The 26,860-nt window shown below is 39.4% G+C and overlaps 2 protein-coding genes across 3 annotated transcripts in view; both read right to left on the bottom strand.

Moving 5' to 3' along the window:
* Positions 1-11,971, bottom strand: part of GCC2 (GRIP and coiled-coil domain containing 2) — a 30,970-nt gene extending 18,999 nt beyond the window's left edge. The window contains exons 1-9 of the mRNA XM_054804395.1: positions 11,831-11,971; positions 8,737-8,799; positions 7,987-8,071; positions 6,835-6,902; positions 5,919-6,023; positions 2,647-5,136; positions 1,887-1,956; positions 1,464-1,564; positions 1,274-1,372 (exon numbers count right to left, since the gene is read on the bottom strand). Of these exons, the coding sequence (XP_054660370.1) occupies positions 1,274-1,372; positions 1,464-1,564; positions 1,887-1,956; positions 2,647-5,136; positions 5,919-6,023; positions 6,835-6,902; positions 7,987-8,071; positions 8,737-8,799; positions 11,831-11,836 (3,087 nt within the window). The 5' untranslated portion in view covers positions 11,837-11,971. The remainder of the gene's footprint in view (positions 1-1,273; positions 1,373-1,463; positions 1,565-1,886; positions 1,957-2,646; positions 5,137-5,918; positions 6,024-6,834; positions 6,903-7,986; positions 8,072-8,736; positions 8,800-11,830) is intronic.
* Positions 11,972-17,821: 5,850 nt separating this feature from the next.
* SULT1C4 (sulfotransferase family 1C member 4) lies at positions 17,822-25,531 on the bottom strand. 2 transcript variants are annotated; one of them, XM_054813153.1, is made up of 8 exons: positions 25,460-25,531; positions 23,715-23,892; positions 21,929-22,066; positions 20,529-20,626; positions 20,078-20,204; positions 18,747-18,841; positions 18,350-18,530; positions 17,822-18,190 (listed from the first exon to the last, which is right to left on the bottom strand). In XM_054813153.1, the coding sequence occupies exons 2-8, from the start codon at positions 23,884-23,886 to the stop codon at positions 18,078-18,080; spliced, it is 924 nt and encodes a 307-aa protein (XP_054669128.1). In that variant the 5' UTR covers positions 23,887-23,892; positions 25,460-25,531; the 3' UTR covers positions 17,822-18,077. The 2 variants fall into 2 exon arrangements, with proteins under 2 accessions (XP_054669128.1, XP_054669127.1); XM_054813152.1 differs by lacking the exon at positions 25,460-25,531 and adding an exon at positions 24,963-25,015.
* Between the last annotated feature and the right edge of the window lie 1,329 nt (positions 25,532-26,860).

Below are 26,860 nucleotides of genomic sequence, written 5' to 3'. Positions count from 1 at the left end.
ACCACTTCCCTGGGCAGCCTCATCCAGTGCTTGACAACACTTTCGGTTAAGAAATTTTTCTAATATCCAATCTAAACCTCCTCTGGCACAACTTGAGGCTGTTTCCTCTAGTCCTATCACTTGTTATTTGGGAAAGAGACCAACACCCACCATGCTACAACCCCCTTTCAGGTAGTTGTAGAGAGCTCTAAGGTCTCCCCTCAGCCTTTTTTTCCTCCAGGCTAAACAACCTCAGTTCCCTCAGCTGCTCCTCATAAGACTCGTGCTCTAGACCCTTCACCAACTTCGGTACCCAAATGCAGCTTTCTCATTCTCAGTGCACTGCCTACAAAGACCTTGAAATTCTTTTCAGCAGCCATGCAGTTCCCAGCTTGTATCCTCTCTCCCACATGGAGAAATTTCCATCTATCTTTGTCGAACTTAAAAAAATTTCTGTCTGCCCATTCCTGACGCCTGTCTAGGTCTCTCTGAATGGAATCCTCACCCTCAAGTGTATTGACTGTTCCCAATTAGGAATAAACCGAGAAATTGATGAATGTGTACTCCATCACCTCCTCCAGGTCACTGTTAAACAGGACAGGTCCCAGCACAGACCCCTTTCGTATCCCATTTGTTACTGGCATCTAGTACAAGCCATTAATTGCTACTCTCTGAGCCAAACCATGCAACTATTATCTTTTTTTAAAGTACTCAGATACAAGAGTACTATGAGAGAGGATCAAAAGCCTTCCTAAAGTCAAGGTAAGTGACATCCACTGTTCTCTCATCCACAACTCCAACTGTTTTATCATGGCAGGCAATCAGACTGATTGGACACAATTTACTCTTGGTGAACCAATGCTTACTGTCTCCAGTCACGTGCTTCTGCTTCATCTGCCCAGAGACATGCTCCAAGAGGACTCACTCCCAGGGAATTGTTAGCTTATGTCTTTGTCACTTAAGGACTTTCTAACCGATTCCCAATTTAATTTATGTTGAAGAACTCATAAGGATTTATGTTTTGTCTCAACAACACATTGTTTGATACATATGATGTAATCTAAAAGGTTTAAAAATACCATCCAGTAGAAAGCAAGTGCCTTATGTTCTTATGACAGCAGGCACGGAACTAGAACCTTCCATTTCTTGATTTGGGTACTCAACTGCACTGACACAATTTCTTTTGTCAAACACACTTATGCAAGTAAACAGCAATATATATCCAGGCTAGGCTTCAAAAGCAAAGTATTTTCTGACAGTTAGCTGTCTTCTATAAATACAGTACTATTCTTACCTTATAGCTTTCAGCTCCTTGAATGACATCTTTCATTGAAGCAGACAACTGATCTTTTTCTGATCGAACCAACTCCAATTCTTCCCTCAGAGCCTGCATCTTATTTAAAAAAAGGGGAAAAAAAAAGTGTGTCATTAAAACAGAACCCCAAATGAAGAATGTTCTTCATATAAAGAAGCAGTCAAGTTACCTCTTTTCGGCTGGCATCTAATTCTTTCTTTGCTTTCACAGCAACAACCTTAATTTTATTTAGCTTCTCTCCTTTTTCTGCAGATTCTCTTTCCAGCCTTCCTAAAATAAATAAGAAAGTAAAAAAAATACACCTCTCCTCTCCCCCAAAAAATGAAATTAAATGAAGTTCAATTAGAACACAAATACCAGCATGACTTTAAAACAAAACAAGATATAAAGCGGGGAAGAGATGTTCAAATGTTGTGTTAAGCATTTAAATTTAATTTGAAGCTAAAACAGCTAATACTGTAGGGCGTTGCATTGATTTCTACTTCCCCACCTTCCTTGGCTTGTAGGAAATACAGGACAATTATGCAGAGAAAGAAAAACTAACAATCCAAAACCCCCAAACTGTTTACAAAGCAAATAGCAAGAAAGATACCAATTTGTTCTTGAAGCTCTGCTACTGAAGACTGTTGATCAGTTTTCTCAGTCACTGCCTCCATTAAGTTCTGCATTATAAACAAAGATATAAGAAGTATTACAAAAAATTCTTTGTGGTATCTGTTTTTCCCCTAACAAGCCACCAGAAGTTTCAGCTACAGCTGGACTGTGTCTGTGTTGTTACTACCAAGCAAGTCTTTATGTGCAATTTCACATCAGCTTGGTAACTGAAAAACATACTTATGTTGAAAGGAAAACATTCCAACCTTTTAACAGCTGCTTTCCATCCTGTCCGAGGACAAAAAAAAAAAAAAAAAAGGGGAGACCATTAATTCTGCAGCTGTCAGTTTCACATAACCATCAATTCCCAGGACCTGAAGTTAGGAGTAGCTAGTAGATCAAGCAGGAGTTTTGTTTGAGATGGAGCCATAGAAAGTTAGAAGTGAAAGATTATGAGGTCAGTTAGTCCATCTAGTTAAATGATCACTTTGAGGGGTATTGATAGGAAAAGAGGTTCAAGTACAAGCAACTTTTGTCAAAATAGCATTATGATTGGTTTTGTTTTGTTATTTTTTCCTGGGGGGAGGAAGGGAATTTTGAGGTGCTAGGAAACTCAGAAACATGTGCTTTCTAGAAGGGAAACTCACTTTCAGGCCAAGGGAAAAAAAAAAAAAAAAAGAGAATTGAAAGTATTTTTTGAACCTTAATTCTGAAGACTTTAGAGGTTTAGTCTGTATACTTCAATAACAAAATATAACCTTTAGAGAACTCAGTTCGTCTTTCACATTTCTAAGTTCAGTTTCCTTTTGTTCCAGAATGAAACTTAAGTCGTCTTGCTTTTCTGATCCTTTTTGCTGTTCTTGTATTTGACTTTCATAAAAAGCAAGTTTTTGAGTGATCTCTTCAACATTAGCTAAAAGATCTTGATTTTCAGTCCTTGTTTTTTCACTGGCATTCTTCAGCTCCTGGATATCATGTTGAAGTGCTTCTTTTTCAGACAACACTGCTTCCAATTCTTCTCTCAAGTGATCCTTTTCTTTTTCAAAATCCTGAATCAGGGATCTATGTTCTGTATATTGAGCTGCATTTTCTTCCTGTAGTCTCTCAACTTCCCGCTGCAAATGCAGAACTTCCTCCTTATTCTGTAGAGCAAGGCATTGCTCTTCTTTCATTTTTAACAAGCATTCATTTGCAATTTCTAACAAGTTAAGAGAATCACATTCTTCATTAGAATCTGAAACACTGGACCCCACTTGCTCAAGTAAGTGGCAGAGCTGCATTCTTACAAGGGACCTGTGTGCTTGTTCACTTTCAAGTAATGTTGAAATATGGTTTTTTTCTGCAGTTGTCATTTGTAGTTTCTTTTCTAAGTTTTCAGACTGCTCTTTCAACACTAACCAACCATCTTTTTCAGATGTAATTTTTTCCAGCTTTTCACTTAATTCACCTTTTTCCTGAATGATTTTCTTATTTTCCTCACGTAGAATATATGCTTCAGAGGAAAGGTGCTCTTTTTCACGCATCAGAGATTCAATCTGGTTTTCCAGTTGTTCTAGCGTTTGAGCATTTTCACTCTTGCTAGTTAAAGCTTCGTTCAGTTTCTCTGTTAATTCCTCCACCTTTTTCCTCAGGTCACTATTGTACTGGTTGGCAACACCTACTTCTTGCTGAAGGTCCTGAATTTTTCCTTGATCTTGCTTACACCTTTCCTGAAGGGTTTCTCTCTCTTCACCCAAGCATTTTACTTCATTTAAAATATCCTTGTTTTGATCAGTAAGAGCAACAATCTTATCTTCCAGTTCATTTATAGCAGTCTCTTTTTGGTCCATGGAGCTTGTTATTGCATTATTCTCCTCCTGAAGACTAACAATTTTACATTTAAGTTCTTCTATCTCTAGCTGATTAGATGACAATTTTTCTGTTTCTTCCTGGAGACGATTCACAGTTTCAAGAAGAACATCCTTTTCATTGAAAGCAGCCCGGAGTTTCTGTTGCAGTTCACTGACATCAGAGGCTTGCTGTTGTCTCATTGATTCAAACTCCTGGCTGATCTTCCCAGCTGATTCCCCTAGCTCAGTCTGTAGAGTTTCCATTGTTTCTCTCAGGCTATTGTAATTGGACACTGCTTCTTCTTTCTCCTGGGTTAGCTTTTCAAGTTGCTCTCTAAGTTCCTGCATTTCAAAAATTAATGCCATCTTCTCTTTTTCAGAATCAGATAATAAAGTTTCATTTAGTTCAGAAATTTCTCTTTTATGTTGCTCTTTCAGAGTTTGAGTCTCTAACTTATGCTGTTTTACAGTGGTTTCAGAGTCCTGTCTTGCTGCTTGAAGCTCCAATTTTAGTTTTTCAATTACACAACAGTAATCTTCTTTAGTAAGCTGTAATTCATTTATCTTAAAGTCCAAGTCTTCCCGCTCATGAAAGTACTCATCCTTTATGCGATGGATTTCCTCCTCCAGTTTTAGTTTAACATTACTCATGTAAGTTAACTCATCTTTTAATATACTATGTTGTGACTGGAGCTCTTCTAAACTATGCTCCAGGTGCCTAACTTTTTCTTCCATTTTTGCTTCTACACAAGGTTCCTCTGGTGTAGCTACAACATCTATGTTGTTTCCTACATTTTTATTTAAGACTTCTCTCAGCTGCTCCAAGTCATATCCATGGTGGTCAGTACGAGCGCACATGTCATCCTTCGCATTTTTCTCTTTTATTAAGCTCTCCTCTGCCAAATTATGCTGTAACTGATGTATCTGATTTTGCTTTTCTTCATTTTCTTTAGATGATATTTCAATTCGATGCATCAACTCTGACACCTCTTCCTGATGGGCAATTTTTAATTTTTTAAGCTCTTCATTCAGATTTTTGATTTCATTATGGTAACACTGTGAGTTGCTTCTAATAGTTTCTTGCAGATTTGTTACTTCTTTGTTTTTGTCTTCATTTAGAGTTTCCAACTGCTTGCTCAGACACAAAATTTGCTCCTCATAAGTAGATTTAATCCTTTGGACATCTTCTTGCAATCTTTCAACTTCTTTTTGACTATCGCTAAGACATTCAATCTGTTCTACCAGCCCCATTTCTTTCTTCACTTGTTCCTCTAATTCCATTTTCAGCTTTGTTAAGTCCTCATCATGTTTGCATTGGGCATTTGCTAATTCACTCTTCAAAGCTTTTATTTCTTTCAGAGAGTCAATATTCGATTCCTCCAGTTGCTTCTGCAATTCTTCTGTCTTAGCCACTGCAGCCTAAACAAACATGCAAGTTATTAAACACTGGTAATTTAGCACACAGAATTTCCAAATAAACTGTTTAAAATAATGAATTAGAAGATTTAGAAGTCCTTAGTTTTTAAAATTGCCATAGTTTTAAAGTATTTATCTATATTAGGACAACTCAATTCAGAAGACACTGCAAGAGTACAAAAATGTTTGCAGAATAAGAAAGGAAAACTAAGTCCTAAATCATGTTTACCAGCATAATTTCACAAAACGGTCATGAAAGACTTCAGCTTTAGCAATTATTCTGATAATGTATTAAAGACCAAATTACTTTTAGTGTATTGAATTCAAGTATCTGGAATATTACAGCATTCATTATTTGCAAGCAATTCACTCTTCACTTTTTTATTAATTGAGATTACTGACATAACATAGATGCCTTGGCTGACGGGCTCCTTCCTATGAATACCTGAATGTAAACCTCGTATTTTCTATGGAAGGACAGAGCTGACTGACTGAAGCCATCACATATGTAGGCTACTAATGCACAGACTGAATTTTTTTTGAACAGCTGTGGATCTAGCTGGTGCATGCAAGAATTTTATATTTATTGTCAGTCCTATAGAAACTATAAATTATGGGGTACAGAGAAAATATGATTTAATATATGAAGCCTTTAGATATTTTTAAAAGGTAAAACAGAACACAGTGAAGATTAAAATGAAAGTGAAATACACAACAAGCAAAACTAGAAAATAAAGATAAACATAAGTCTGTAGTATTTTATTAACATTCTACTGCTTCAGTACCTCTACTTCTTGCTTTCTTTGAATATTTTCTTTTTTCAGAGCTACGCACTGCTGCTGACTTTCAGCTTTTTCCAGAAGTACAACATCCAGTCTTTCTGTGAGAGCCTAATTTTAAGGGAGAAAGATCACTGAAAAAGGGTTTCTTAACAATGGAAGCCTGAACAATTTTTGCAAACCATAGGAATTCACATACTGGTCATGACATTTTTTATCAATTAAACAGATCAGTCTGATTTTAAAAGTTACTTTCAGCCCAAATATGACAGATATGGAATATGTAGACTAAAACAATGATGATGAGTAATAGGTTCTGTTCAAAATCACATTTCCGATCAGCTAATTTTATTACCACATGGTGGTGGTGCTGGGGGAGCTCCCCTTCTGTAGAAAAGAAATCTCCATCCAAATTATTAAAAATAATGTTGATAAATTTCTACCAATTTTCCCTTTCGTATCCTGTCTATGACCCTTACTTTGAGAAAGACAGATGTTCTTGCCACTTAAAAAAAATAATTCCAGTTACTTTCCTATAAGTATTTCTTGTGACATGCAACTTATAATTATATGTTTTTGATCTCGTCAAATGACTGTCTCAGAAGTTTTCTAAATGGCTGAAGTCTTTCCACAGTGATCATTCTAAAAACAGAAGCCTGTCTAACCAGCTATACAAGGAAAAATTCTTGCTGACGGAATTGTACTATTCCTCACAGAACTAATAGTGTTTTCTGAGAAGTGGAGTAAGGATGTGGGGAGAGGAAGAAAAAAAGGTTTTAGGAAGTGTCTTGAATTCCTGAAAACTGATTACATTCAATTTGAATAGCAGTTTTAAAGCTATTTACAATTTACCAAATTCTTTCTGTAGACTTATTTCCACTAAAATTATGTAATACATTAGAAACTCATTATGGAATCCTACCTGAATAATATCATCAGCTCCGCCAGCAGCTGCTTTAGATCTGAGTTCTTCAATCTCTTTCTCTAGTTCTTAAAAAAAGTATAGAAATTTCACAGCACAAATTGATGCTCCATCACAGTAGCAAATTACTAGTAAATCCAGTGCCTAACAACATTCCTATTCAAATCAGAGATGTCTGTCTTCATCAATTTTTGTTTGTTACTGAGCAATAAAGGGCTAATGGAAAGGGTACAAATATTCATTACTATTCTCCGGTCCTGACATTTAGCATGGTTTTCAGAGTAAGCAAAGCTTCCTTGTTTGGGTACCGAGACAACAGATAGGAATTCTTTTGATGATTGTCTTACTTTGTTTCATGATCAATTTAAGTCAGAGGAAAGATATTAATTTCCTGCTGGTTCTCTAACAGTAGGCAGCAGATAGAAGAACAAGATCATATGAATAACCCCAGTGAGGAAAAGCCTAGTACAGCCCACCCCTATCCTTATTGTTTTGCTGGGCAGCTACCAGGGGTCAGCATAACTGTAACACCAAACAAGGGGAAGTGACACCAGTCCAAGCAGTGGGCCGCTGGAGGAAAAGGGACAGCAGAGAATAGAGGGACAGCACATGAGAGCACAGATTTACACAGGATACTTTTAAGTGGTTAACACAAAATTTTGTTTGGTATATTTTACAATTTCCTGTTAAAGAAGCAAATGATCAAATATAAAGTAGCTAATTATTTTAAAGAAGCCATTGTACTCTACAACCACGCTAATTATGCAAAAAAAAAAAAAAAAATATCTATCAGACACATTCTCTCTCCCATCTGCTTCCTGAAAAGCAACAGGTATCCCTGCAACTGATATGGGGAACAGAAAATAACAAGTCCCACTTCAACTCTTGCACAACCTACATTGTTCCATCATGCCATACTGCCAGATCAAATTTAATTTAATACCTGACAAAAGCAATGCTTCTTTTTCTTCCTTTCCTTGCTCCAAGGACTTCAGTCCCTATCCTCCCACAAAAAATAGTGAAACTGCAGGAAAAAAATCTAGGATATTTGCCTAGGAATTGATCTACCCAGCAAAAATATGCAGTGATATTAGGAAAGGTCAGATAGTAACAATCATTAAGGCAGAAATTGTTCTCTTTCCAGTAAGGTACCTGTGCATCTTGACTTCACTTTCTGTATAAGCATCACTTGCTTTTTTGCAAACTTGATGAGATCTTCTTTGGGCAATGTGTCCAGCTGCAAAAAAAGTACATATCAGAGAAACTAGCTTCCTCTAACCCGGAGGTAAACAGAAAACAGGGAATTTTAGCATCCAACTTCCAAGTTATATTTTAGGGCAAGAAACTGTCTTACCACACATTTGCAAGAACAGTAACAGTCCAAGTTACTGCTGTTCGGTTATCCAATTCTGTTATTTCAAGTGCAGTAATACAAACTACTCCTAATTCTGTACTTTTCCAAAATCATTCTAGAGCGCACAACTGGGCAGCATCAGTTAGACAGGAAAACTTAGTTGGAAGGGTTACAATTCAGTAATATAATGTGAACAACGTTTTGAAAATAGCATGTTCATCTAAAATTGGCATTGCTTAAATTTACTTCCAACATACGCAAAGAAGCCTGTGTACATTATGAAACAGACTACTGCCAAAACTGGATGCTACTGATATTTTATCAAATATTATAACAGGAAGTGAGCATATCAATAAGAGATTTTTCCCCCCATGTTTTTGAGAACACTGTAGCCTAGTGTTTATAAATCATTTTTTCAAGAAGTCTAGAATACAGGAAACTGTTTAAAAATACTTTTATGTCTTCCTATTAGTCACAGCTTGCATGCTAAGCTGTAACCCTTTCAAATACTGCTATCCAAATAAATTAAATTTGTGAGGACTGATTACCTTTGATTTGCCTGATCCTGGTGTGACAGAAGACGCCACCATCTCTTGCCCAGCATCTTGAACCTACAACAGAATAAAGCATAATCTCTGGTAACTGGACTTTTTAATGCAAGACTACCACAGGAACTAACTGAAAGTCTGCAAACATTGAGAATAACTGAATATAGTGAGAACTCAAGAAGAAAACCAACAATATATTTTTAGGACTAGTCAGAAGGATAATGGAAAAAACAAGATCTGTCGTGATTAGTACAATTAAGCAACAGAACAGAAAAATCCCAATTTCTAAACCAGTATGATCTTATGATTCCATCACTCGACATCTACAGTTGATACACTACTAAAAAAATAATTTTATTTACAAGAGGTTACAAAGGCGTGACTCACTATCTTGTTCTTCAAATACTCATTAAAAAAAGGCATGAACAAAAAACTTGTAGAGGAGTAGCAGTTAAATCAAACTTTGGGAACTTTTGAACCACGTATACCTCTCAACTTTTTTTTTTTCCTTTCTTTCTTAAACACACAGGTTATTGCTAAAATTGTTGGCCTAATAAACATATTTGAAAAGACACTGCAAAGTCAAGGCTCTTTTGAACAAAATATAATCCTCCCTTACCTCTGTGCTTTTTTTTTTATTATTTTTTAAACACACTGGTTAGCACTAGAAGTGTTGGCCTGAGAAACATATTTGAAAAGGCTCTGCAAATGCTAGGTTCCTTACTCCTAACATACATGCATAATGCCTTCTACTGTAAACTGCCACAGATCTAATCTGGGAGACTCTATGTTACTTTGCAGTGGTTTATGAAAGATATGCTTACCTATACTCAAGAACATAAAGAAATATACATAACTAAGATGGAGCAAAGGAAAACAGAACAGAGAGTTCCAATATATTAGGGGTATCATTTCCAAGCTTTGACCTCTACTCTGCTTTTTCCTTCATACTATCATATGTGTATGCATATATAGAAGTGAAGGGGTATATATACAAATATTTGTATTTTTATATATCTACATGTTTGTTTGTGTGTGTATATATATATACACACACACAGAGCCCTTCACTTTTATTTTGTTACTCTCTTTATTCTGGCAAAAATCCCTTATAATGGAAACTAAGAAAAAAACCAAACTGGATCTAAACACTACTAGAACAGAGAATCACTAACAATTTAGAGAGAACAGCTGATACAGATAATAAGAAAGGTCATCATTAGAAATATGAGTTCAAGTACTGACCAAGGACAAAGGCAGTTACAGTTATCTGTATCACATGGGCTAGAGGTTTTTTGAGATGGCCAAAGCAAACTTATTAAAAAATAATGTGTCTGTAAAACAAAAATACAGCATTAAAGAAAAAAAAGAAGCTATAAAGTTTAAGTTTCATATTTTCTTGGTATGTAAAACTTTGTCAACATTTACATTCTTAGTATTTCAGCACTGCAATTAGCAAAACACTGTCACTACAAGCAGTATGCTTAAACAGTATAATTAAGTACAACAAATTGTATGTACTGTTTAGAAAATGATAGCACACGTCTTGCCACGCTACAGTAAGGTCAGATGAATCTACACATTACTTTTACTCTCCTTTAAGCTAATATGCACAGAGGCACAACCACATATCACGCAAGACAACGCGTCCAGTTTTGCTGTTCTGGTAAGAGAAACCAGAAGCAGCTCACGTAGAGAGCTTCACCCATTTGAATTAGAAGAACAATGAGGAAGTTGAGTTACTAAAAAACCCTACGCTTTTCACTGATTAGGTGCATCCAAGCTGTAAGCAAGCAGATAGTAAGTACAGTTCTAAGTACAACACTGAATCCTGCAAGGATTCTCAAGTTTCTATTCCACCACTCTGAAACCAGGGTATGCTTCTATACTTTACTATTTTTTTTCCACTTAAAGCCTACTTTATCTGCAGTAAGGTGTTTCCAAGTCATAGTTTAGCAAGTTCTGTGTATTTTAATTGCTACCTACCCCTTACTTTTGCAATAGCTTAACATAGTCTTAGAAAGCGTAACTGATATATAAATGTAATATATAAGACTTTAATGCAAACCGTGGCTGTAATGACCATTATGAATAGCGATTTTCCGAGCAGTGTGCAACTTTTGTACATCACTAACTCTAACCATACTATCACATCAAAAACACATTTTAAGTTGTGATCACTTCAACGGAGGCATTGAACCTCTATTAGAACTCAGAAAATACCAGGAGAGTTACCTTCATGTATGAATTTTAAACTCTTCAATGTTGCCTTTGGATTTGCCTTGGTGTTTATGAAAGCTACTTTAGATACATCAGTGATTTTGTTTGTTTGTGTTGGTAGGCGTTTCATAGTTGACATACTGTTAATACATCAGGTCATCTCAGTAGAAAAGGAATGTTTGCTCACCCGTGGGTACTTTTAAAGAGCAACCACTCAACACATTCATTGCATGTCATCTGAGCGTTTCTTCCCTTGAGTCAGCACCGGCTGATTCCCCCTTTGCCCGGGCAAACAGGATGACACCCCCACCTTCTACCAGGAGACCCTAAGCAACCTCTGAAGCCCGCAACGGCGCCCACGCTGCCGCAGGGCAGTACCAGAGCGCCCACCGCCGGCCCGGCCCGGCCCAGCCCAGGCGGAAGCGCGGCGGGCCACGCATCGCAGCCTCTCACAGCTGCCGCCCGGCGGGGCTGCACTGCCCCCGGGGGCAGGCGGGGAGGAGGCGAAGGGGCGCGCAGCGGCCCGCGGGCTACCCCGCCCGCCACGCTGGCCCCGGACAGCAGCCGGCAGCAGGCCCTGAGGCGAGTGGCGCCGCCCGACAGGCGCGGCAGCCCCGGGCGCTGCCAGCCGCCCGCCAACGGCCGCTGGCGACGCGCGGAGGGGGCTGCGCATGAGGGGGGAGGGGGCGCGCGACCCACTCGGGGGGGGGGGTAGGAGGGGGTTGACGCGCACCTCCCCCCACCCTGCGTGCTGCAGTTCAAGGTCACGCGCCCCACTCATCATCTCCCCCCCGCCCCCCAGCAACGGACACCCCCCCCCCCCCATCCCTCCGACGGCTCCCCTCTTCCTCAGCAGCGCCGCCCGCCCCGTTACCTCCATGGCGGGGCCGGCTGGCTGCAGGGGCGGGGAGATCGCGGCGCCACAGCCGCTGTCAGCGCCGCTACATCCTCCTCAAACCACTTCCGCCTCCGTCATCCCCGCACGCCGGTAACGCAAGGACTTCCCCAAGCCGCGCTGGCCGCGGGTTAGAGAACGTCCGTCACCTGGGGCCCGCCCCCTCCGGCCCTGTCCCGCCCCCTGGCACGCGGCGCCGGCGGTTGAACACCTCAGTTTCGCTGAGGGAGGCGGAGGTTGTGCAGGAAGGCTGCGAGGCGGCTGTACTTCGCCATTTCCTGCTCCTGGGGGGCTACTGAGGGGTACGCGCTGCTGCAAGGCTCTTTACGGTGCGGGGGGAGGCTCTTATTAGGCTAGCGTGTTTCTGTCGCCATAAGGAGACTATGAGGTGGAGAGGTATGTCCTCAGGCAGGTACTTAAGGGTTGAAGACCCTGTTTTTAATATCTTGATGGAAGTGCACAGTGATTCAGTTATTTATCAAACATTGGGTATGAAGGGCTGTACCAGAGCAAACAGCAGAAGCCAGGTGTTATGGCTTGTAGTTCTGTTTTTTTTAATTAAGGGACATTTTTATGGCCATTTGGGTAGGTGTTTGAGGGGAGCAATACCTGCTTTAAAGTACACACATTTTTTATTGCGATCATGCACTTTGATAGTGTCTGAATTATTTTTGACATTTAGTGAGAAGTAATTGATATTTAATGAGAAGTTGCCTGGGAGAAACAACTTAAGCATATTATTCTATTTACAGTTCACTGGATAAATTTTGTACATCACCAAATTAATTATGGCTTCATGAGAAAATAATAAAAAAAGAGTCATGTTAGTCAAAGTGCTGCTCTCGGAAGAATAATTTGCATTTTTCCAAGTTACTTATTGTTATTCCTCTTTTAAAATTAAAATGACAGTGACAAAAGGCAGAAAGGTTCTTCACATATATCTCAGAAATTATTTCCTTGTCTTTTTTTTTTTTCTCCAATGCCTTCACTGTACATTATTTATTGTATATTGTAATACATGCAGGTGCACAACTGCAGCAGGAGTATATGGTTCCACGTGCTCACAGAGGTTGCTGGCAAGGAACAGATGTCCCTAACCAAACCGCGAGTAGCTGGTTTTCCATTATTTCTATTATTATGCTTTTTGGAAGCCCCGCAGGGCGCTAAACAGATGAAATTTTCCTTTCCCCATCCACTTTGGGAGACTCTGAACTGGGTACCTATGTCTGCGCTGCTGTGGTCTAACGTGGGGGTTTCACACAACTTCAGGAAGAGCCTTTCTAGATACAGTCCTTCCGAAACCCTCCTGTGGAAAAAGCTTTTGACCCTAAATTACGCCATACTGCACTGCTCTGTCCTTCCAGGTCAATCTCCGATTGAAGTTGGACAACTAGAGAGAACACTATTGGAAAATTTACCTTCTTTTTTAGAAAACACCAGAGAAAACAATGTTTCATATAAATTTGTTCTTTCCTTCTATCCCTAGAAAATATATATTGTGATCCAACTCTTGGGTTATCTCATGACTTAGCCTATGAGGAAATTGATTTTGAAGCTCGTCCAAGGCAGACACACAAAGGGTTTTCAAATGTGTTTGTACTGAATACAATGAACTACCAACTCACTCATCGCAGGCTTTCTGAAACTAACTGATTCTGGCTAGGCAGCATACAGCCCCCATAGAGCTCCCTGCTTTGGTGAGATAGGTAGTTGACAGAGAGAGGCCAATTCTCCCCTCCCACCCCCCTCCATTTTGTGCAATGGAATTTAGGTATATTTTACAAATGAGATAAGTCTTGACAGTCTTTCATTCTGGTCTTGAATTGCAACAGCAACTGCAAAGCATCCTGATTAGGGAGTAGTTCCTAGAATAACTAGAAGAAAAAATATTGAGGATTTTGAGTGTTGATTGTTTCAACTTGTTACAGTAAAGTACAAGTTGCTCCATATTTTGTGGGAAAAAAATGTTGATTCATACCTGCAATAGTCTTACATAATTTTCTTAAAGTTTATGAATGGTACATCTTACCTATCTAGAAGGAGCCAGTAATATATATTGCATGCAGCTAATTTGGGACAAGATAAGTGAGAAAAACAAGAATAATTTATATGCCCCATATATTCTATAATTTTATTATCTTTGTAAAAGATAATTAGTTCATCTTTTTTAAATAGCATTGTTAATGTAAAACAAGATTGCCAAGACCTTTATGAGATGTGTTGGGACAGAGCATCACAAACTTTAAATTCCACTTTAACTGAGAAGCCAAGTCCCATAGGGCTGTGATTATCCCTTCCATCAAGGCAGGGTACAAATGCTTGTTCACTATCATTGGAATTATTAGACCTGCAGGAATTTTCTGAAGAGCACAAAATGAGAAAATTACTGTAATTTTGCAACTGAGGAATGTGTTTCCAGCATACAAGAGCTGATGCTTTAAATACTTGCCACTGTAGAATCTGCCTTTCCAACAGGTTCTGAAGATCACAAACCCTTTTGGTTGTGAACCATGCTGGGCCAGTCAGCATTCTTGCTTTGAACTGCTTTTATGGCTTTTCCACATGCGAAATTAGTATAAAGGAAGGCAGGGTATGAATTTACAGTATGTTAACTATTCTTCTTTGGAAAGTTTAAGTAATTCTCCCTGCCCTGTGCAAATGAACTGTAAATTCTTTGGCTGACTATGGCCATTTTATCGGGTGGGTTCAGGTTCACTAGGTTCCCACTGGAGTGGAATGGTAAAGGCTACAGGTACAGTGAAAAAGTTAAGAAAGTGTAGAAGGGGAGGCTAATCTGAATGTTTATATGAGTAAATAAGATGCAAGGGCAGTTCTGTCCCTTGTATTTATCTTAATACCACTTTGTGTGTGAAGGATTAGGTTAGATATTAAAAAAAGAAATTGTATATGTAGTCCTTAATTCTGGTCTTAAATTGCAATAGGAAACTTAGAGGTGAGAAATTTGGTGTTCTGTTACTCATCTGCAAAGCCCACCAAGTCTGTTGAAAGATTAGCATGAAACTGAAACAAGGAAACTAACATTTTGTTTGAGCTCTTAGGGTTGGGTCTGGCTAACAGAACATGAAAGCCCTTTTAACTGCACGCAGAGATAGTAGCAACTATTGATCAGTGAGGGTTATTGGTACTGTTCATCAAGAGGCCCAATTTTAACAATTACAAAAAAAATTAGTTGCCTTCCTTTTTAGGTGCCTAACCTAAGAATCTACCTACATCTATATTGCCTGAACCAGAGCAGAACCCAGTGTGGCTTACTTTTGACATAATCCCTCTGTCTCCATGGTCATGGTAAATGGCTATAGCCCAACTGTGAGCCTTCACAGTCCTAAAGGCAGTCTGAGCTCACACTGCTGGTAAATACCAGCTGTCCCTGCAGCAGGCTATGTTGAAGCCCTTCTAGAAGATAATCCATGACTAATTTGCCTCTTCAACATTAACCATGGGACACTGCTGCATGACAACATTCCTGGTCCACCTACACAGTGCCTAAGTCTGTGCTTGGTCTTCAGGGCAGGCAGAGCCTTGTTATCCAGCCGAAGCCCATGGCTTTAGGTCTGGCAGCACAGTTTGGTTGCATCCTATGAATATGAAGGGCTTAACTTTCTCTCTCAATGTGCCTCTAGGCTCACCTATGGTCTACACTGAGACGGCTTGCATCGCTCATTGAAGATGTAAGGGAAATGGAAGCTTCAGTCCAGGCTTAAAATATATTGTTAATGCACCTCTGGAAAACTCTGGAATTAATAATTAACCTTATTGTAAAGATAAGGCTCTTTGTGAACATATTGACATAAATATTAAAAAAACATATAATGTATATATTATAAGGTAGAATATCCATATCCTGTATGGATAGGACAAATTAAATAAAAATTACGTCCCATCTACGGTCTGTTTCCTAACTGGAGAAACAGTGACTTTCAATCCAAGCATGAAGCAGATCATCTACAGTAAAGGTTAAAATTTCTGTCTTTGAATATATATAAGAATAATATCAATAGGATAAGAAAAGCCAGTTTTTATGTAACCACACATCCAGTGCTTTCTCCTCCCCCTTTTTTTTTTTTTTCTAGGACTGCACTCTGATCTGTGTTACTTTTTATCTGTTTTCCAGAGCAGCTGAATTGCAGCTGGGTGAAGGGTTACCTAAGGAAGTGAGAGCAAAGGTGACTTTCCTGAGGTGATATGAGCCCCTTATTATATGGTGCCTCTATCCTTGCAGTGGCTATGCAACTCCCTTTCAGACCAGGTTTCAGCCATCATCAGCATTTTGCACTTCTGATAGATTGAGAGATTTCAAAGGAGAAACAAATAGGTCGTCTCTGCGACCTTTTGTACAGCACTGCTCATAGAATGTCACCAAACTACTGAGTTAAGCATGTTTTCCATTTACTGATGGCTCTTATGACACTGAATAAGGATTAGATTGACAAACTGAGCTGACTCACATGGTTTCATGGAGTGACCCAAGAGCATGGAAATATGTCAGAGAGCAGGCAACGCCTTTTCCTCATACTGGTGATAGTAAGATAGCAAATCAAGTTAACAAAAAACCAAAAAAAACAGTAGCGGAAAGCTCCTCAGGCTGATAGTTAGCCTTGCTGTGCTGAACAGCAGCACTTCTGCCAGATGCTTTTTTCTCAGGTAGTCAATTTACTGAGACATCCTTTATTTGTGGGCAGGAATCTCTGTTGACCTAGAGCTCTTCAAATACCTACGTTTGTATGAGTGTAGTAAATGTGTGATTCTAGTTCCAGTGTTTCCTGCATTTTGAGGGGAAACTCGATGGGCCAGGATCTGACAAAGTAACTCCTACATTTAACAGGAAGCCTTTTGTTTGTTTCCAAACTTGATTCAAGATATTGCTGCCCTTTAGAGAACTGCATTCACTTTAGATATTTGGAGTAAATTGGTATCCTGAAATGGACTGTGCATGTTGACAGCTGCTCCTATTATTAAATCCTTGGAACCTTCCACACGCCAAAGAGAAAATACCCCCAGCAAACATTTTCTGTGTTAAAGTAGACTGAACTAAATGAGACTTAAGGCAGTATTTTCCTCCAGTTGCTGTAGTCTATGTTGTTTTCTCTCTGACATTCAGAGTGCAAACCCAGTTCCGCAGGAACTCTTTTGGGGCCTTTTTTGTGTGCCAAGCTCAATGGTGGCACTTTAAAACTAAAAGTGGTTTGGTAACAGTTGTCTATAATTAAGTGGACTACAAATCGCTTTAGTTAATTTCCCACAAGCTCAATGCATGGCTATAGTGCTGGTACTAATGCTAAAGCAGAACTGGTCTTTATTTGATAATATTGACTAGGCTCTATTGTAACTAAGAGCCCTCAATGGGATGTTTGTATGTTTGGTTAACAAGAGAAAAGTGAAGAAAAGGAGGAGTGATGTGTCTGATGAGAACTTTTACAATGGTGAAGAGGGAGACAGTATATGCAGCACGGACTCTTGATCTGGTTCATACCAACTATCAGAATTCTCCAAACGTTAACAGAAGATTACGTTATCTGTTTCAACAGGCAACAGTGAGAAAAGCTTCTTGTCTCAATCCAGTAGGGACTACTGCCTCCACAGCTGGCTTGTAGATAAATGCCTCTATGTAGCCCTTCAGCAAGTTTTATCAAAGGAAGTAATGGGTGTTCAGTGTTTTTGGGAATGTTGTTTTCATCTCAACGGCATTTATGCTGTCCAGCTTAAAACAACAGAAGAAGAAAATTATTCTACTTTGTGCACTTCTGTTGTTCTGTTTATACTTGACCACTTTTAAGTTTGTTTATTGTTATTTATTGATTTATGTTGGTACAACCTGTGAATAACACACCCACACCTATTCCACTCATTTAACACAGTTTTTTTCCTATTGGTTCCTAATTTCTGTTAGAGGTTGATTTGACAATGCCAGCAATATCAACTGCCATTTTACAAAGACAAAAACGCAAAGCGTGTCTGAAATATTTTTATTAATGCTGAAAGTTACTGTGGGAGAGATAAATGAGAAGTATCCAGTGGGATTCTTTTCTTCAGGGAGACCAACCTAAACTTCCGCATAATTTGGACACTCTCACAATAATGAAAAATCAGTGGTGTGTGAAAGAGAGATATTGAAGTCTTGGGGATGCAGGCATTTTATAAAGGAAAAGCAAAATATATAAAATGGAAAAGGGTGAAGATCATAGAGAATAATTCCCATTGCTAATAATCACAATTCCATGCGAAAAACAAGAGAGGTATCAGCCATTTTCTTCTTATAATCTTCATCAAATTTCTTATTCTGTGCCACAGTGAAATAATTCTTCCAGTCCCCAACAACGCCTAAGAAACAGCAAAGCAAAAAAAAAAAAAGATTAATTTACCAGTATTTCCTGAAGCCCATTACCCATGACTCACTAGATGCTTGTACTTCCAAGGCTGATTTCAAAACAGAATGGCAACCAGGAAGACAGAGTTGCTGCCAGTAACAAACCTCAGTACCTTTTCTCATGAATGGGGAAACTGAGTGATCCATTATTCCCTGAAACTCGTTAGTGTAGTTTGCCATGGGATTTTCCTTCATTATCTCAAATGAGGTGTTATGGAGTATCTTGTTTAGAACCTCCTGATTCACATCCTTCTCCAGGAACTTCAGAATCTTCTCAATTTCTTGCTTTGGATTCTGCAGAGAGAATAACATGGGATAAGACACAGTGCCAGGATAAGCAAAGAAATCAAACATAGTGTTCAAGTTGCAATTGTTTTCAGGGTGAGAAGATCCAGTTATCTGAAAATTTACTGATACAGCTGGCATTATAATAGAAAACTGTTGATCATAGGTAGTATCTACTGGACTTGCAGATTTCAGAGCTCTATAAACACACATTCAGCCTTTTACCTCCTTCATATCTTCATAGAAGAGGTAGAGAATACGGTGCTTATCTTTTGCCTTCCACCATCCTTTTACATGGTCATACCAGGAACCCCAGAGCACTGAAAAAGGAATAACATTACCAGCAGCTATAAATGCCCAAACTGTCTTTAGGTATCTGTGGCACTCATGTTTCCTTCATAACCAGTGTCTGGGCATTTCCCAGCTGGTTTTGAATCACTGTGGCCATGACTGCTGTGCTCTATGCTTATCACAGCATTCATGCTATTAATCTTTCAGACATGTGGATGCTCAGAGCAAGAGTCATGTGAAACTTTAGAGGGCAGCAAATGCAGATACTTACCCCTGAATGAAAAATCCAGGCTACCTTTATGGTTGACAGAGAGAAACAGACGTTTCCAGAGTGATTCATCTGATCAGCTGGACAAGACCAGTCTTAATTGGACTGGCTTTGAGCAGGGGTTTAGACCAGATGGACACCAAAGGTCCCTTCCAACTTGCATTATTCTGGGATTCTAACTGGTTTAAATATTTGCAATACTATGAGAAGTGCCTGTTTCTCTCCAGTAAGTATCAAGATGACTAGCTTGGACAGAGGTAGCTATGTTCTAGATGTCTGCACTGAGACAGATGGCTCCCAGCTGAGCTGTTCAGACACAAGACACAAGACACAAATTCTCCTTTAGACATGAGACTCTCCAGGTGGTTCAGACAGTGGTGTTTCTAGGCTTACATAGTGGCAAAAATATTAAGGACCTATGGAAGCTTTACTGACCAAAGCTGCAGACTGCCATCCACCTGAGCAGGTTTTCTTGGATATGAACACCTCTTTTAGAAAGGGAGGAATCAGCTCCTGGGGTTGCCTGTCTTTAGCTAGATAACTGGCTTTTTATACAGATGAATTTAGGTAAAAAGACTCCCTTAACTCAAATTCACACCACACATTTCTACACAAAATTCAACCTTGGTTTCTTGTATATCAGGCTAGAGTAAAACCAATTAAACCACCATTCCTTCCTGTCTGGCTTCCAAGCAGGTTTCTTTTAACCTCAGAAAGAAGAGATTAAGCCTGAAAATTGTCACATATATTTCTGAATGATAATAGAATAAAAAGCAGCATTTTTTTTTTTCAAAATAGGAATGTAAAGATACAATTAATCCTTTAGGTACAAATAAAACCACATGAATGAAGATAAATTACTACTGAAAGACAGTAGATACCCTTCCATAGAGTGTCAGCACTGGATTTCAAACCATAGCTGAAATAAATAAATCAATGGTGTCATGCATTTTTTAAATGAACAAAATCTTTTATACAACTGATTGCAGTTCTTCACCTTTTCCAGTCATGAATTTCTCCATGAACTCCTCCCAGGTTCCTGGATCAGGCATTGCTTTATTCATTCTGTGGAAATGGTAGTATGACACCAGGTTGTCTTTTGCATTTCTTGCCACATAGATCATCTTTATCAATATGAAAAAGAGAGAGACAGAGAGAAATTAACTTACACATGCTTATATAGATATTGAGTATCTCCTAGAGTTTTCTCTTGGAGCCTGATGGCAGAGGCTTAAGAGATTTTGCTTTGAAGCTGCCATTTTCTGAAATCCAACTCGGCTAACTTAGTCATGACTTCTTTAGTTTTGCACAGGCTTTGCACATTAAAGGGAAAAATATCTGGGGAGACTTTTAGGTTTCACAAAGACTCTGGAAACCATACTCAGTCCTGGTTTATGTCACTTTCTTTCCAAGTGAAGTAGAATTGAGTCCTACCTCTTCAGCCTTACCTTACAGTTTTGTTCCCAGAAGGAGGGAGGCACCAGCTGCGCAGGGAGATGAGTTTTTATTGTTCGTGGAGAAGGCATAGCTTCAGCTAACTCCAGGCCTGTGGGATGTTTCATTATGAGATGTGACTTGTCCTCTAAATTGCACTAGCATTTCTTTGCTTTTATCATATGTGGGATTTTGACTGTGACTTTTCAGCAGTTCACCTTGCAACGATCATTCATCTCCAAAGCAATTACACAGCAGTGCAACATATACAACATTGCATAAGCACCTTCAGTGTTTCTAGAGAAATTTTTACCTATGTATTCAAGGAGGAAAGAGGGAACACTGACTCATATCTTCTTCTTGCTTTCTTGGGCCCATGTCTGACCCCTGCATTCCAAGGGATAATGGTGAATACTAATTTATATTCACCCAACCAATGTTTTTCCTTCACAGTATTTAGTGATCTCCTTTCACTTTGCAAGGAAGAAATTTTTGTTTCTTTCTAGGATATGAAAAGAATAGACTGGCCAACTAGACTTTCTGGATAGCACATAAAGAGAAACTAGGAGACTAATGGACAGTGGATTTTGAGTAGTTATGGATATATGGGAATACTTAGGAAAATCTGGTGATATGTGGAGATGTGTTATCCCGTCCCCCCCCCCCCTTTTAAACATCTATCATGACCTCTATCATTTTTTTTCCTATCATCATCTGTCATTCTCTGTTATCCTCTATCATTTTTTTGTCTCTGTCTGTGTCAACACAGTCTGGCTTAGAACATAAAAAGTAGCACTTCTGCTGCAGAGTTTCTCAAGCTTTTTAGCATTAAATGTGAAGAGAGTTTGACTTAAAGATTTGTGTGGAACAGGAGCCCTTGCTGGCAGAGGACTCTAGTAGGAAACTGTCTTTGCAAAACAGTCAGGCCTGCTGGTTGCCTGAATGCCCATAGCTTATTTAGATGACTAAACCCTAGAATTTAACAGCAGTTACTCAAAACAGTAGCAAAATCACTGAAAACATTATTCACCTTTTGGGAATACATCTACGACATAGGTTTCTCTTCCATACAGCTCCTAATCTGAGAATGGGATTCAGTTGCCCCCACATTGCCATTTTATGCATATCTGCTGCTGTTTTAGGTACTGTGGACTATCACACGCAGCTTTCAGATGCCGCTCCAGGACAGCATGATCTTCAGTAGCACCTGACTCACATCTGCCAGCCTTGCATCAGCTTGAGTAGCACTAGATATTTCTGTTAAAGCAACTGAACTGATGCCTAATACCCAACGCGGTGCATAGTTCAGTGACAAAGTAAGTGGGACTTTTCCCAGGAAACCTGTGGCATCAGCACCGGGTGCTTGTTTTGTTTCATTTTGTCTAAAATACAAACCTATTTGTGTAATATTCACCTGAGTAACTCACAGCTAGAGACTCTTGGATAGACCATTCAAGGAAAGGATGGCGTCTGTAAGTAGTGGCACGTCTACACTTCTCAACATCTCCATTTTGTTGAATCATATCCACTATCTCCTGTGTCCATGTGGTACCTGAAAATGTCAGTGTTTAGAGGTTTCCCTCAGGGATAGCGACAAGTTTCTTCTGCTAGGAAACTGAGAGCCGGAAGGATGGACTCTGTATTAAAGGAGGAAGGAACAGCACAGAAGATGATGGACAAAGTGGAAAGAGAGGATAATGGAGGAAAAATGCATAATTAGGAATACAAAGGTAGTTCCCAAAGCACAATTTCAGGGAGTCCATTTTAGACAGGGTTCTTCTTGCCAATAGAAACAGCCTCCACCCCCATGCCAGTAATCAAAAAAGCTCTGGGATAAACTAACTATTATTAGTTGGAGATTGTATTATTTGCAGAGAGGAATGAAATTCCCTCCTTCAAATTTTCATACCTCACAAAATTTCAGGTATTTCCAACATTTGTTTTCATCCTGACTTTGAATGAAAAAATGAAATACCTAACCTTTGAGTGAGTAAAAATTTCAAACAGTTTGAAGAAATAATAAAAAAGTTGCAGTATTTTCAACATTCCCATTTGAAATGCTCTAATGAAGGTCAGTACAACATTTCATCTGCCTGAGCTACTGCAGCATCTCCTAAGAGTATTGTGTCTCTCATGTGCCTCTTTTCCCTTATAGCCATGATCACTGGGTTAACCACATCTCCTCCAAGATACTGTGGCAGGTCAGCTAGAGAACAAGCTAAGGGATAACTTGGAAAGCAGTGTGGGTGGGAAACTCAGCCCTTCTTAAGATGCTTGAACTGTGCATCTCTGGCAGGTACAACATAATGTCAAATGGACTCCTAACTATTTCTTTTCAGTTCAATGACTGAGAGGTTTTAATCCAAAGTGGGTAAAATAAATACAGGAAATAAATAAAAAGCTTTCAGGATTTAAAAAAAATAGTGTTGGGTTTTTTTTTTTTGTAATAATGTTTTTTTTCCTACTGAAAAAAACCCCCTTCAAAATTCTTGCTAATTCAAGTCATTATATTTTTATGATCATCAAATGTTCCTGAATCTGTTCCTGGATCCCCTAATCTGTACGTGTTTTTATTCATCCAGGAGTAATATTGATGCTTGTTATTCATTGTTTTCCTGTGCAGTGAGTATAAAGGGTCTGATCAAGAGGAGAAATAGTAATGAGCTAAGTGGCCAATCACTGAATAAAATACCAGATAGCTAATATTAATGGTGGGTATTTTATTTTGTTGGCTGAAATTATTAAGTGAATGTGGTTATTGCATTGAAATAATTAACCCATTTTCAGAAATCAGTACTGGCGTACACACCAAGTCATTCCTTAAATACATAATACAATCCATAGTTGTTAGTTTCTATTATTTCTTAGTAATGATGACTTTTACTAGGCTTTGTTAAATCATTACCTATTGTGGAAAACTTCTATTGTTGCCATTAATATATATGTATATAGTCTAAATGAAAGGAAACATTAACTAATGTTAAGTGATTTGACCATTTGAAATTCACTAATAACAGATGGTTGTAACTTCTGCCAAAGAAGTCAGAAGTTATTAGTCACAGCTGACAGAGCTTCACGTCTTTAAAATATATCTGGTTTGGGATTAAACAAATATCAGTCACAGTAGAAAAGCAGAATTTTCAATGCCAACAATCAGCACCATCCCAAACTTTTCTATTCTGTTCCCTACCCATACTAACCTGCTTTTGCATAGGTTGCGATGAGCAGATCGTCAGGTCTGGCTTTGAATTTCCACACTTGGTCCCATGTGCTACACATTGATTTTATGAAGGGAATACCTTCCACTTCACCTATCTCAGCTCGGGGCACCGTCTCTGTCAGACTCAAATCTTCCATTTTGTCCAGGGCCATTGAGCACTGCATGAAGAAAGAAAGGTTTGGAGTTAACATGGTTGCTCTGAAAAAAAATCTAAATGTACTCATCCATATTTGAGGTCTTTTTCATTGACTGAATTCCATGTCCTCTCATTTCTTTGGCTATGATTTGGCCTATCTAGATCCATACATAGACTCCTTAAAGCTGGATCTAATTTTCAGAATGCTTGGTATATCAGAATAGAATCATAGAATGGTTTGGGTTGGAAGGGACCTTAAAGATCATCTAGTTCCAGCCCCCCTGCCATGGGCAGGGACACCCTCCACTAGACTAGGTTGCCCAAAGCCCCCTCCAACCTGGTCTTAAACACTTCCAGGGAGGGGGCATCCACAACCTCTCTGGGCAACCTGTTCCAGTGCCTCACCACCCTCACAGTAAAGAATTTCTTTCTAACATCTAATCTAAATCGACCCTCCTTCAGCTTAAACCCATTACCCCTTGTCCTGTCACTACGCTCCCTCATAAACAGTCCCTCCCCAGCTTTCCTGTAGGCCCCTTCAGGTACTGGAAGGCCGCAATTAGATCTCCCTGGAGCCTTCTTTTCTCCAGGCTGAACAAGCCCAACTCTCTCAGCCTGTCCTCATAGGAGAGGTGCTCCAGCCCTCTGATCAGCTTCATGGCCTCCTCTGGACTCGCTTCAACAGCTCCATGTCTGTCTTGTACTGGGGCCCCCAGAGCTGGATGCAGTACTCCAGGTGGGGTCTCACAAGTGCAGAGTAGAGGGGCAGGATCACCTCCCTCGACCTGCTGGTCACAACCACATTGCTGGTGGTGGTTCTCAGCATCTCTAAAAAATCACACTGTTTACTTAGATACAAAAAGAGAAAAAAAAAGCCATTATTCCCATTTTTAAGCATTTTACCAAACATATTTATGTGAAATTCTGACTTTAAGTATGTGGCCTTTGAAAGGCAAGAGAAAGTAATCAGAGGTGTGACTCAAAAGAGGGCAGAGCATAAGAGCTCCCGCTGAAGTTGGCATACAGGACCCAACCCTTCTTAAAGAACATAAACAGAAATGCCTGGTAACACCCTTTGGGCCTCATACTCACAAAAATATTTGCAAAGCTTTTCTCTCTTTCGTTCCTGGAGCTTTTCACTCTTAGAGCTCTTTGCTGTATATTGAAATTTATTGCAGATATATAACCTGAACTAGATAGATCATTAACTAAAGGTTGTTAGACTTTAATGATTTAAATCGATCTAGTTAAGTCTAGTGCCTATTGTACAGTTTTACAGTAACTAGTTATTGATTTCTGGATTTCTCTCGAGGCTGCTTCTTAGCCATAACCTTCAGAGCTCCAGAATCTGGTCAGAGGAAAGTTCTGCTTAAAGGGAGGCTACAGAAATAATCTTAATTAAAAATATCAGCCAGAAAAGAGAAAAGACCTTTCAATCCCAACAGCAAACATTGCCTAAAATCTCCTTTTGTTTCTTTGTTTACTCACACCAGATTTCACACAGATTCAGTCAGAGCGAGAGGTTGGGTTGGTGGTTGGGCAGTGACCCAAGAAATTTTTTTAAAAAAAAGAAGTAAAAAGAAACTTGCCAGAGAATTTTTCCTGCTTGAATGTCTTCAGTCCTTGGCTGTATTGATGACTGTATGCCCACTTAGATCTTCAGGCAGAAGTAGAATGAAAGCTTGGGTGGAGTTTCTAGTCCTCCTATGAATGTGAGGAGAGCAAGGGAGGAGGTACAGCAGCAGCCAACAGCTGAACATTTTTTCTGGCTTGGTTTATGAACACCTTTCTAATCCTGTGAAGGAAAAGTACTTTGAATTTTCATCTAGCGGAAGGTGTCCCTGCCCGTGGTAGGGGGTTGAAACTAGATGATCTTCAAGGTCCCTTCCAACCCAAACCGTTCTCTGATCTATTCCATGATCTATCATCTGAAGTATGTTCCTCTACTACAACATTAAATGTCAGTCAGTAGCTCCAGCAAGATCAGTTTAACTTGTCTCTGTCATTGTCAACAATCTTGGAACAATTCATTTTCTTACTAATATTTAATCTAAACTGCATAATAGTTATTATTTGTTAATACCTAAGATCAATGGGACTGAATAAATTCAAAGTAACTTGGTTCCATTTTTACCACGTACTGCACCATGCTCATTTAATAGATGTCTAAGGGTCTGTTTCATTGCTGGGCCCAGCCAGTTACGTTCTATAGCACTTTCTAGACAGGTTCACTTCTTAACTACCCTGGCATTACAGGGTTAGGGATCACTCCGTGAGGTAATGTTTCTTGATACGATTTAGGTCCCTATCTATCTTTAAATCTATATGAGATACTGGGACAGGTAATGACATGCCCTGGACTAGCTACAAACAGCATAGTAACACTGGCTGCTAAAAATACCCAATAACACTTTTATATCTGGTTCCCAGCTGTTGCAGTGACACTGAAATGTTTGGTTGCATCAGGAAAAGCTGTTCTTGGGCAAAAGGTAGGTCACTGTGGCTGAACTCAAGCAAGCTTGAATGGATTGTGCTCATAAAGGAAAATTATTTTGAAACAGCATTGCTATTGGGCATTGCGTCTGTCTTCTGCTGAAGGCGTGCAAGCACTGTGAGTACTCAAGGTCCTTTTTGGTCATCCTTTGGATGGTCTGGCAATGTTTGTATCTAAAATGGCTTTCTGGTACCTCAATTTTTTAAAGACATTTCATGCATACTAATCAAATGAGGATGTGGCCATCCTTGCAGTAATCCTGCCCTCTTATGGAGGGCTATTCAGCATGGCCAGTGCAGTCTAAAGAGTGATTCAGCTGACCAAACATGAGCTGGCTTGCTCTGCAGAGTCCATGAACCGTGTGGATTAGCTCTCCATTGACTGTAGGAGGAGTGCAGATATCTAGGCTGCAAAGACTCACTTATATTTTAAGGCACAGGTGGGAAGTGAGGATGTTCTGCCCTGGAGGTGGGAGTGAGGTGAGAGTGAGCTGCTG

The sequence above is a fragment of the Grus americana genome, chromosome 1 (genome assembly GCF_028858705.1).
Source record: "Grus americana isolate bGruAme1 chromosome 1, bGruAme1.mat, whole genome shotgun sequence".
In the NCBI taxonomy this organism is placed as follows: domain Eukaryota; kingdom Metazoa; phylum Chordata; class Aves; order Gruiformes; family Gruidae; genus Grus; species Grus americana.
The sequence above is the reverse complement of the archived record's forward strand: the minus strand, read 5'-3'. Positions and strand labels throughout refer to the sequence as shown.